This window comes from Oncorhynchus mykiss, chromosome 11 (genome assembly GCF_013265735.2).
Source record: "Oncorhynchus mykiss isolate Arlee chromosome 11, USDA_OmykA_1.1, whole genome shotgun sequence".
Taxonomy (NCBI): Eukaryota; Metazoa; Chordata; class Actinopteri; order Salmoniformes; family Salmonidae; genus Oncorhynchus; species Oncorhynchus mykiss.
In genome coordinates this window covers 31,277,026-31,289,976 of record NC_048575.1, presented here as the reverse complement: position 1 = coordinate 31,289,976, position 12,951 = coordinate 31,277,026, and the positions used below count along the sequence as shown (strand labels likewise).

Here is a 12,951-nt window from a genome sequence, read left to right as displayed (position 1 = left end):
GGTGCTATTATTACTACATTGACATTGTCGCTGCAACTCTACCTAGATACCTCGGCTGTGTCCCGACTGGAACCATAATCCCAAAGCTGTCATCAAGGCAAAGGGTGACTACTTTGAAGAATCTCAAATATCAAATATATTTTGATTTGTTTAACACTTTTTTGGTTACTATATGATTCCATATGTGTTATTTCATAGTTGTGATGTCTTCACTATTGTTTTACAATGTAGAAAATAGTAAAAATAAAGAAAAACCCTTGAATGAGTAGGTGTGTCCAAACTTTTGACTGCTACTGTGAATATATTCAGTATGTATATATTGCTACTATATAGCAATACTACTGCTGACTGCTGGATTGAACATTTTTAGAACTCGACTATCAGGAGCCGGGGATATATAGAATATTGAAGTGTTACAGAGTGAGCTGGCTGATTTGAGATGAGAGATCTTGAGATCTTTCATGGCCATTTAATGCTTCATCTATTCACCACAGGCGTACCTACCTACGGTCCCTTTAAAAATGTCAAGGCTTAACACTTCTTACCAAGGTCTTTTTTAAGTTCGATCCCTCCTCTCTTCTCCTTCACCTCTCTCCGTCCTTGTCCTCTTCTTATTGTCGGGATTTATCACAAACAACCAAGCTCTCACACCTGTGCTGCCCAGTGGACAATGCATTCTAGAAAAACTGTTAACCTAGATACTGATTTTTATTTATTTATTTTTTATCAAGGCTAGAAAACAAAATATTGAAAGTATAATATTTTATTTGTCACATGCGTCGTAAACTACAGGTTTAGACTAACAGTGAAATGCTTACTTATACGGGTCCTTTTCCAACAATGCTCTGTTTTCTCTAAATAAGCTTTGTTGTACAATTAAAGGTCAATACACTGCATTTCAAACAGTCATCAATAATCTAATGAATTCAGGGCCTGTGGAATTATAACTAAGCTACATATTAGCCTTCTACAACCATAAGGCCCACTAATAATTGTATTATTTTATGTAAATTGTTTAACCAGCTTTTTTTGTTGTTGCAATAATCACCGATCGGGATTTCAAGTCTGTCTATGAAAATGCCCTTTTTGTTGCAAATGTAACAAGAACCATTCACAATGCACATCCACTAATAATGACCAACTTCTTATAGCAGACTTTATAGAAAATGAACTCGGGTCTCAAACAATATCTCGAGCACAAGTGCTAGTGAGTAGCCAGCTAAACGTTCTATTTCAAGTCTAGCCAATTTGGATCTATTTGCTTGCTAACAATGTAGAACAGTTGAACTGTTACGAATACACTCTCCTTTCCATCTCCCAACTATTTTTAACAGCCTGCTCAGTTTGTTCAGATATTGAAATCAATTGGCCTACCTTATAAGAAAATAGTTATTTCTCAGAATGAGAACAGGTTGCTAATTCCTTTATATAAATGTCTTTTTTTGCTCAATGTACATTTATGAAACACAAACTAGACAGCTAGCACATAAATAAGTCTGTGACCAAAATGTGTGGCACTGCGCGCGACAAACTGAGCATGAATTTTCCACAATTTTGTTTATTGGTACTCTCATTTTAGTACACACTTCTTCTGTGAGTTGAGACAACCTTTCTGATGATACCATTTTTATGTTCTCACCTAATACATTAAAATAGTGTCTAAGCGTTTCGCTGTCCATATGACCGATGACCGATTCTGTTGGACCAAACCTAAAATGCAAATAGCGAGTTTAAACTGCTTCTTCCGAGAGGAAGAATTGATCTTTCGTCTTTGTTAGTGGCAGATGGAGGGGCTTGGTGTCTGCAAGTGGGAATGTACACAGTGGAGAGGAGACGAGACCAAAAATACAAAACGTTCCTAAAAATGAAATTCTGCAATACAGGCATCTGAAACATGTCGTTAATTCGATATATCGCCCAGCCCTAACTGTGACCCATGGTCAGCCACCTTGGATAATAACAAGTCTTTGGTTGCCTGCACACAGCTGGGGATCTGTGTCCCATCGTTGGCCATGTCGGATCTAATGGGTCTCTGGTCGGTTGCCTGCACACAGCTGGGGATCTGTGAGATTGTGACACATCGTCAGCCATCTTGGATCTAACGACTCTGTTTATGTTTCCTGTCTCCACAGTGTTCATCTGTACTACCTGTTCCCCAGTCTGGAGGAAGGAGGGCTCGCCACCTACAGAACAGCCATTGTACAGAACCAGCACCTGGCCATGCTAGCAAAGGTGAGACTTTTTAGGGACAGTTTCCAGGAAAATTATTCTCCATTGAACGTATGTTTAAATCCTGGACCAGGCTTAGTCTGTGTCTGGGAAACCGGCCCATAGTGCAATACTTTTGAACAGGGCCAATGGGGATCTGGTCAAGTAGTTCACTATGTAGGGCAAAATTCCCCAACTGGCAGCCCACTGTTAATTTTATTTCTCTTAAGTTTTCACTTTTTATTTTATTTTTGGGCACAAGACTATAAAAACACATTTGCAAATCAGCTCCAAGTGATTTTAAATTAGGCCATTTGTCCCAAAGTATTCCCACGCATAATAGAGAGAGATATGTGATCGTCTACAAATATCAGCAAGGTTTGAAATGATTGCTTTAGACATTTCTGTTGGAGCTTGTTACTGCACATTTTTTTGCTACAACTTATGTTAATTGGCCATGTGTGAGTGCATCAAAACCGTGATGTGTCATGGGTAAATTGTGACCGACTGACTGATCTACGAATAATATTGAGTAGTTATTTATGATGCAAGATTATTTGTAGATCATCTTAAAAATAAAAGATTTGTAGGGGATAGGGTGCCATTTCAAACACAGCCTAAGACAGTTCTACTCTAAAGGTCACAGAGTGTGGATATGAGCAGCAATAAGAGAGTGTTCACCACAACGATGGATAGAAACCTGTTTTTATTGTTTCTGCCTCTCCTTTATAACTTTCTTGTAAGAGTACACAGGGGAGAGAAGTAATTCTGTCTCCATTCCCCCCGCACCACCCCCCTCTCCATCTGTCTCTCTCTTTCTCTCTCACTTCTCTCTTCTGTCTGTAATTAGAGTTAAAAGGTTGTTGTTCTTCAGGTCTAGTATTAGTGTTGCAGGTTCCCTAGGGACCATTCCCAACTTCCCCCATTCCGAGATGCCACTCTCCTGAAGCAGCAGCATATTACCAAGCTCACACACACACACAAAACACACACACCTCTCGGCCGCTCTCCTGTGGCAACAGCGTATTGCCAAAAACACAGCAAACACCCCTGCCTACCATACTACTGGCACTGTTGTTGGAGAAAGAACACTAATCATCCCATGATGTGGAGAAAAGCAATTAAATCTTTAATCTTTCATGTTGCTCCCCCCTGAATACCAAGATGCAGCTGCCTGCATTCATGTTAACGCTATCGCTGGGTGCATGAATCCCAAGTGGCACCCAATACCCCTATATAGTGCACTACTTTTGACCAGAGCCCTATGGGTCCTGGTAAAAAGTAGTGCACTACTTAGGGCAATAGGGTGCTGTTGGGACGTAGAGGCACTTTGGCTCGTTTCAATTTGCCATTTACGGGAAAGTGAGTGTGATACAATATGCAACGGTTGCCAAGTTGTTTCCCAGTTCTTCTTAAGCCAGCGAAACATCTACTCCTTCTCTGCACAAGAACACTTGTAATTATCTATTGAAAAATGTTTTCAGAAAGCAACAGGCGTAAGCCGACACTTCACTTGTAAAACTTGAAAGTCGAACAGCAAGTTCCCTGTAAGTTAGTGAGGCCTAGTATTTATATAAAAAAAATTCCCTTCCAAATGTAATTATCACATTTATCTTTCTAATTAATGAATCGTCTGAAGTTGTTGATGCATAGTCATGTATTTTAAGTTTAATTTGGTAAAGTAGCTACATTGCTATTACTGCAAACAATACTTGATATCAACTGGAAAATAAGACTGCACAAATTGTTAATATAGAAACAAATGCACAGGTCACTTATTTGAGAAGATTGATAATATTTGAGATGAAAACAAACAAATATGACTCGCAAATGGCACCCTATTCCTTATTTAGTGCACTCATTTTGATCAAGGCCCATAAGCTCTGGTTTAAAAGTAGTGCACCGTATAGGGAATAGGGTACCATTTGGGACCTGCACATTGCGTTTGAGATGTGACAGGCTGCCAGCCAGTGACAGGCTGGTCTCTACCATGGCCCTCCCTACGCGATCCCTGTCCCTCCAGTAGAATGAAGGTCAGCCCTATGATTTATCAGTTTTAAGTCATGAATATCTGTCCTGTGACTGTCCCCTCTTCCAAATGCTCCTGTCTGTTGCTGCATCCCAGTGTCCTGTCTGTTGTTGCATGCCAAGTGGCACCCTATTCCCTATATAGTGCACTACTTTTGGCCAGGGCCCACACAGTGAGAGCTTACAGATCAGGGCACAGCTGTCTCTCTCTCTCTCCTACAGACTACAGACCTTTTACTGTAGTTGAGTGTCATGCAGAACAGAACAGTATAGAGTCACTCGGACTGGCGAAATCTGAACCTTTTCAACCCCAAAAAATCACCATCTGGCCGGTCGCTGTATCAGGTAAACATCGAAGTGGCCAATGTGTAGTTGTCATAGTCAAAATACCTTCAGGAGAAATCGTTATCATATAACAGCGAAAGTGTTATATTAAGATAAGTACTAGCTTCAGGCTAGTGGGCTTTCAGACCACGCTAGTAGAAAATGTGCCAAGCTGGACCAACAGGCCAGTGAACGGTTGCTTTTCCTAGTATTGCATGGCACAGATTGTGACTGTATGTGTTGGTATGTTTCATGCTTTGCCAGAAACTGGAGTTGGATCGCTTCATGCTGTATGCCCACGGCCCAGACCTCTGTAGGGAGTCAGACCTGAGACATGCCATGGCCAACTGCTTTGAAGCACTCATAGGTGAGTGTACCGATGTGTGTGACTGTCTCTCTCTGTCTCTCTCTGTATGTCTTTGTTAGCTATGTACCGTAGCTACACTGAACAAAAATATTAACTTAACTTGCAACAATTTCAAAGATTTTTGCTGAGTATTTATATAAGGAAATCAGTCAATTGAAATCTTTTCATTAGGCCCTAATCTATGCACTTCACATGACTGGGAATACAGATATGCCACTGTTGGTCACATATATCTTTAGAAAAGGTAGAGGCGTGGATCAGAAAACCAGTCAGTATCTGGTATGACCACTATTTGACTCACCTCCTTCGCATAGAGTTGACCAGGCTGTTGATTGTGAAATGTTGCCCCACTCCTCTTCAATGGCTGTGTGAAGTTGCTGGATATTGGTTGGAACTGGAACACGCTGTCGTAGACGTCGATCAAGAGCATCCCGAACATGCTCAATGGGTGACATGTCTGGTGAGTATGCAGGCCATGGAAGAACTGGGAGCTTCCAGGAATTATGTACATATTCTTGCGACATGGGGCCGTGCGTTATCATGCTGAAACATGAGGTTATGGCGGCGGATGAATGTCACGACAATGAGCCTCAGGATCTCGTCACCGTATTTCTGCGCGTTTCAAATTGCCATTGATAAAATTCAATTCTGTTCATTGTCCGTAGCTCATGCCTGCCCCATACCACAACCAAACCGCCACCATGTTCACAACATTGACATCAGCAAACCGCTCGTCCAAACGACATCATACACGCCATCTGCCCGGTACAGTTGAAACCGGGATTCATCTATGAAGAGCAAACTTCTCCAGCGTGCCAGTGGCCATCGAAGGTGAACATTTGCCCACTGAAGCGTGTTACAATGCCAAACTGCAGTCAGGTCAAGACCCTGGTGAGGACTATGAGCACACAGATGAGCTTCCCTGAGACAATTTCTTACAGTTTGTGCAGTTTTGTCACACAACACAGATGTTTCAAGTTTTGTGGGAGCGTGCAATTGGCATGCCTACTGCAGGAATGTGCAACAGCGCTGTTGCCAGAGAACTGAATCCTCATTTCTCTACCATATGCCGCCTCCAACGTCATTTTAGAGAATCTGGAAGTGTACACCCAACCGGCCTCACAACCGCAGACCAGAACCTCCCCGTCCAGCTTCTTCACCTGTGGGATCATCTGAGGAGATAGGAGGGGGGTGCTGTGGAATGTTTCTCTGTAATAAAACCCTTTTTTGAGGAAAACTAATTCCGATTGGCTGGGCCTGGCTCCTTCCTCTTTCTTACTCTTTTCGTGTCTCTCTTTTACTGTCTGCAATCTCACTGTAATAAGTAGTGAATAAACATATGTGATGCCACAGACAGACAGAGGACCCAGTGAGAGAGGGCCTGGCTGTCAGCGAGGCTGAGGAGCCTCCAGTGATGGTTTTGGATCACTAACTCAAAATAGGCCCCTCATGTCGAGACGTACGCTTGCGAGTGAGCAAGCGCACACAAGCACTTGCGTTGAAATTGCTTGTCTTGATGTGCCTATTCTTTTGTGGCACTTCTGTCATCTCAACTTCTGTTTTTGGCTCCAAGGGTTCCTGAATACCCCTTTTACCCCCCCTGTCTTGTCTGTCTAACGCTCTCTCTCTCTCTCTTTTTCTTTCTCTGAGACAAACCCAGAGTGGAGTAGATGTCATTTCATCCTGTTATCTGTTTCACGAGAAACATGTATATAACACACAGCAGCTCCCACTGTAACATACTCTCACACTTTTTTACTCACACACACACACACGCACGCACCAGCACACGCACAAGCAAACATCCCAGAGAACGAGTTTCTTTTCTTCTTTAGATGCTTCATTTTGGAACGTATCATTTTTAGACATCACTGATCCTTTCCCGTGCCCTTTAATATTATTCACAGAGAAATTCAGATATTTTTTCGCAAATCTTTAATTTGTCCTTTTTATAAGAAGAAATATGTAATCTGACATGCATCTACGTCTATCTTTGAAGAGCGTAGCGAGGAGCGGATGGCTTTAAGGGGTTGTTGGATGTGTTTAGTGACCCTTGTTTTATTTGTTTATGCGCCGCCGTGACCCTTGAACCCTGGCTATGCAGCAAGTAGTCGGAAGCAGCAGATAACCTCCTACTTTGCATGGGCAGACTGACTCTCCTGTCTCGCTGTGGCACACACAGACACAGTGTCTATTTCTGCTAACCTTGAGGCAGGGCCACTCTGTGCCAGGGAGTGAGAGAGGGAGAGGAATGAAAGAATGGCGGGAGGGAAGGAGAGAGTGAGGGGTGGAAAGGTGGAATCTGCAATGCAAATAGACGCCCGCAACCCTGCATTATTCAAAATGTTAAATGGATAATATAGCTTTTTTTTTAATCTCTCGTCCTTAACTTCCGTTCTCATTTGAGCTCTTGTGGCCCTGTTCGCCTTTACATTCTCATTCTCACTTTACCTCTTGTCATGGAAACAAAATACTTTCTCCCTCAGCCTAGTCGGTGGAGCTGCAGCACATCTTCCCTCCTCCCTTTCCCCCACCCCCTTCCGTCCTGTAGAAACGGTTCCAAAGAGGAAAGAATTGAAAAGAAGAAAGGAGCTCCGTTCTGTTTTATGGCCCTAATTTCCTTGTACAGTTGATCTGTGGATTATAGTGTGTCAGCATCTGCCAGGAAACGCTGCGGTGCAGATGATGGATCATTGTGAGGCCCTCTCTTCCCTCTCGTCTCTAAGCTCTTCCTATTAAAAGAGAGGAGGGAAAAGGATTATCTTTCAGTGGTCTGAATATCAGATTTACACAATGTAGAGACTGTGTATTCACTGAGTGAGAACAGCTCCATTGTTAATTGCTGCGGATGGTGGCAGTGGAGGGATAGTTCTCTGTGCTGCTCTTCTTTCTCAATCTTTCTCTCACCCTCTCTCCCCCTCAACCCCTTTTAGTTTGGAATAGTTAAGATGTTTGATGTCGAAATGTAATCAGCAGGCTCTGTGCGGCGACGGCGGTGGCAGAGTTTCATTTATATTTTAGTTTGGTTTATTTTGTCGTTAATGTGCCTCTGCTTTTTGTGCCCGTTGGGTGGCCAGGCTGGAGCAAAATGGAACGGAGAGGGAGAAAAACTGCTTTATTTGTATTTGATGGATTTGAGCCAATGCTTATTTGAATAATTCATTTTATGTTATTAATGTGACTGTCAAACACTGATATTTGGAGCCCTAGACCCTGTTTATTGGTCATTGAAAGGGCCTCTGGGTATACATTTTTTCCCCCTAAAGATAACTGTAGCATACATCAGTAATGGAGGTGGTCCTGTGTTGCTCAGTCTGTAGAGCATAGTGCTTGCAACACCAATGTTTGTGGGTCTGATTCCCGCTGGGGCCACCTTACATAAAAATGTATGCACACTCTCTAAGTCGCTTTGTGTAATAAAGCATATATTATGTATTTTATATAGTCACTCTGGATAAGAGCCACTGCTCAATTACTAATGTAAATGTAGCAGCAGCCTTCCCCTAAACCTGACGCACGAGAACATGCATATTACAGTTGTTAATAACATGTATGGCCCTGGTTTGCGTACCAAATGGCACCCTATTCCCTTTATAGTGAACGACTTTTGAACAGAGCCCTATGAGCACTAGAAGTGATATAGGGGGTCATTTGGGAAGCATCCTAGGTCTACAGTGCCTTCAGAAAGTATTTACGCCCCTTGACTTTTTTTCTAAATGTGGTTGTGTTATTACTGTTGTAAACACCTTTGGCAGTGATTACAGCGGTGTCTTTTTGAGTAAGTCTCAGAACTTTTCACACCTGGATTGTACTTGTTTTTGTTTTGTTTTACACATCTACCAATCTGTGCCCTTTGAGGCAATCTGAAAACGTAAGGTTACTTCCGTAATCCCGGTTCTCCAATATTATGAGTGTGATCTCACCTGTGGGGTTTTTGTACCGCCTTTTCTCTTGGAAGCACCAATGGAAAACTTCTGTTGGAGACGGGCAGAGTGGTGAATGAGGTGCGGCCCACATTTACATAAAATGAGCCACTCTCCCGCCCTCTGGTCATCCTCATGCTTGCTTCTCGTCCTCACGCTCTTGCCAACAGGGAAATGTGGTGAGATATCTCACTCATAATATCAGACAACTGGGGTAATGCAAGTAAACTTAAGTTTATTAGTTTTGATATCTCATGTGTGGGGATATGGCCAACTCCCGTATCGCTAAACACGCCAGGGGAGTCCCAATATAGCGACCCTCAGAGGTCCCCTAACTAAGGGAGTGTGTGCCAAGGATGTGCAGAAAACAACCCATTGGGAAAACCTCATGAAGTGAGTGACAGACCAATACATGGCTAATATCTCAGTATAATGAGACCTGTCCCAAAAATATTTTTATTTATTTTATTTAACTAGGCAAGTCAGTTAAGAACAAATTCTTAATAACATTGACAATCTACCGGGGAACAGTGGATTAACTGCCGTGTTCAGGGGCAGAACGACAGATTTTTACCTTGTCAGCTCTGGGATTCAGCAACCTTTCGGTTATTGGCACAACGCTCTAACCACTAGGCTACCTGCCGCCCTGTGAAATCACCCTTGCCTTTATACATCATTTCTTGCCTTCTTAAAGTATTCAGAACCCTTGACTTTTTCCCAGTTTGTTACGTTACAGCCTTATTCTAAAATTGATTAAATTGTTTTTTTTCCTCATCAATCTACACACAATACCCCATAATGACAAGCAAAAATAGGTTTGTAGAAATTTGTGCCAATTTATTACAAATAAAAATGGAAATTTTAAATTTCCGTAAATATTCAGACCCTTTCCTCATACTTTGTTGAAGCAGCGATTACAGCCTCAAGTCTTCTTGGGTATGACGCTACAAGCTTGGCACACCTGTATTTGGGAGGTTTCTTCTATTTTTCTCTGCAGATCCGCTCAAGCTCTTTCAGGTTGGATGGGGAGCGTCACTGCACAGCCATAATCAGGGTTCAACTCCTGGCTCTGACTGGGCCTCTCAAGGACATTCAGAGACTTGTCCTGAAGCCACTCCTGCATTGTCTTGACCGTATGCTTAGGGTCCTGAGGTCCTGAGTGCTTTGGCGCAGGTTTTCATCAAAGATCTCTCTCTGTACTTTGCGCCTTTCAACTTTGCCTCGATCATGACTAGTTTCCCAGTCCATGCTGCTGAAAAACATCCCCACAACATGATGCTGCCACCATGCTTCACCGTAAGGATGGTGCCAGGTTTCCTCCCGACGTGACGCTTGTCATTCAGGCCGAAGAGTTCAACCTTGGTGTCATCAGACCAGAGAATCTTGTTTCTCATGGTCTGAGAGTCTTTAGGTGCTTTCTGGCAAACCCCAAGTGGGCTGTCATGTGCCTTTTACTGAGGAGTGGCTTCCGTCTGGCCACTCTACCATAAAGGCCTAACTGGTGGAGTGCTGCAGAGATTGTTGTCCTTCTCAAAGGTTCTCCCATCTCCACAGAGGAACTCTAGAGCTCTGTCAAATTGACCGTCGGGTTCTTGGTCACCTCCCTGATCAAGGGCCTTCTCCCCCTATTGCTCAGTTTGGCCGGGCGGCCAGCTCTAGGAAGAGTCTTGGTGGTTCCAAACTTCTTCCATTTAAGAATGATGGAGGCCACTGTGTTGCAGACATTTTTTGGTACCCTTCCCAAGTGCTGTGCCTCGACACAATCCTGCAACACAAACTAAAAAACGTTCTGGGACGCTGTAAAGTCCATGGAGAATAAGAACACCTCCTCCCAGCTGCCCACTGCACTGAAGATAGGAAACACTGTCACCACCGATAAATCCACTATAATTGAGAATTTCAATAAGCATTTTTCTACGGCTGGCCATGCTTTCCACCTGGCTACTCCTACCCCGGTCAACAGCACTGCACCCCCCACAGCAACTCGCCCAAGCCTTCCCCATTTCTCCTCCCAAATCCAGTCAGCTGATGTTCTGAAAGAGCTGCAAAATCTGGACCCCTACAAATCAATCGGGCTAGACAATCTGGACCCTTTCTTTCTAAAATTATCTGCCGAAATTGTTGCCACCCCTATTACTAGCCTGTTCAACCTTTCTCGTGTCGTCTGAGATTCTCAAAGATTGGAAAGCAGCTGCGGTCATCCCCCTCTTCAAAGGGGGGGACACTCTTGACCCAAACTGCTACAGACCTATATCTATCCTACCCTGCCTTTCTAAGGTCTTCGAAAGCCAAGTCAACAAACAGATTACCGACCATTTTGAATCCCACCATACCTTCTCCGCTATGCAATCTGGTTTCAGAGCTGGTCATGGGTGTACCTCAGCCACACTCAAGGTCCAAGTCAACAAACAGATTACCGACCATTTTGAATCCCACCATACCTTCTCCGCTATGCAATCTGGTTTCAGAGCTGGTCATGGGTGTACCTCAGCCACACTCAAGGTCCCAAACGATATCTTAACCGCCATCGATAAGAAACAATACTGTGCAGCCGTATTCATTGACCTGGCCAAGGCCTTTGACTCTGTCAATCACCACATCCTCATCGGCAGACTCGACAGCCTTGGTTTCTCAAATGATTGCCTCGCCTGGGGTTCACCATCTACTTCTCTGATAGAGTTCAGTGTGTCAAATCGGAGGGTCTGTTGTCCGGGCCTCTGGTAGTCTCTATGGGGGTGCCACAGGGATCAATTCTTGGGCCGACTCTCTTTTCTGTATATATCAATGATGTCACTCTTGCTGCTGGTGAGTCTATGATCCACCTCTACGCAGATGACACCATTCTGTATACTTCTGGCTCTTCTTTGGACACTGTGTTAACAACCCTCCAGGCGAGATTCAATGCCATACAACTCTCCTTCCGTGGCCTCCAATTGCTCTTAAATGCAAGTAAAACTAAATGCATGCTCTTCAACCGATCGCTGCCTGCACTGGCCCGCCTGTCCAACATCACTACTCTGGACGGCTCTGACTTAGAATATGTGGACAACTACCCCCAAAACCTATTCTTCCTTTGGCCGCCTCTCCTTCCAGTTCTCTGCTGCCAATGACTGGAACAAACTACAAAATTCTCTGAAACTGGAAACACTTATCTCCCTCACTAGCTTTAAGCACCAGCTGTCAGAGCAGCTCACAGATTACTGCACCTGTACATAGCCCATCTATAATTTAGCTCAAACAACTACCTCTTTCCCTACTGTATTTATTTATTTATTTTGCTCCTTTGCACCCCATTATTTCTATCTCTACTTTGCATATTCTTCCACTGCAAATCAACCATTCCAGTGTTTTACTTGCTATATTGTATTTACTTCGCCACCATGGCCTTTTTTGCCTTTACCTCCCTTATCTCACCTCACTTGCTCACATTGTATATAAACGTATTTTTCTACTGTATTAATGACTGTATGTTTGTTTTTACTCCATGTGTAACTCTGTGTTGTTGTATGGTTCAAACTGCTTTGCTTTATCTTGGCCAGGTCGCAATTGTAAATGAGAACTTGTTCTCAACTTGCCTACCTGGTTAAATAAAGGTGAAATAAATACAAAATAAATAAAATCCTGTCTCGGAGCTCAACAGTCAATTCCTTTGACCTCATGGCTTGGTTTTTGCTCTGACATGCACTGTCAACTGTGGGACCTGATATAGACAGGTGTGTGCTTTTTCAAATCATGTCCAATCAACTGAATTTACCACCGGTGGACTCCAATCAAGTTGTAGAAACATCTCAAGGATGATCAATGGAAACAGGATGCACCTGAGCTCAATTTGGAGTCATAGCAAAGGGTCTGAATACTTATGTTAAGTGTTTATTTTTTATTTTATTTTTACTTGATTTTCAGAAATGTCTAAACTGTTTTCTCTTTTTCAATATGGGGTATTGTGTGTAGATGGAGGATAAAAAAAATAAAAAATGTTATAAGGCTGTAACGTAACAAAATGTGGAAAAAGCCAAGGGGTCTGAATACTTTCCGATGGCACTGTAAATCATTATAATGGTCTCCATGATTCGGAAGGATACAGTCAAAAAGAGAAGGCCC

The 12,951-nt window shown here is 43.1% G+C and overlaps 1 protein-coding gene across 2 annotated transcripts in view; it reads left to right on the top strand.

Annotated features, from left to right (window-relative positions):
• Nucleotides 1-12,951, top strand: part of drosha (drosha ribonuclease III) — a 157,244-nt gene that overhangs the window by 38,648 nt on the left and 105,645 nt on the right. For both annotated transcript variants that reach the window (XM_036935298.1, XM_036935297.1), the window contains exons 21-22: nt 2,133-2,232; nt 4,825-4,927. In XM_036935298.1, the coding sequence (XP_036791193.1) occupies nt 2,133-2,232; nt 4,825-4,927 (203 nt within the window). The remainder of the gene's footprint in view (nt 1-2,132; nt 2,233-4,824; nt 4,928-12,951) is intronic.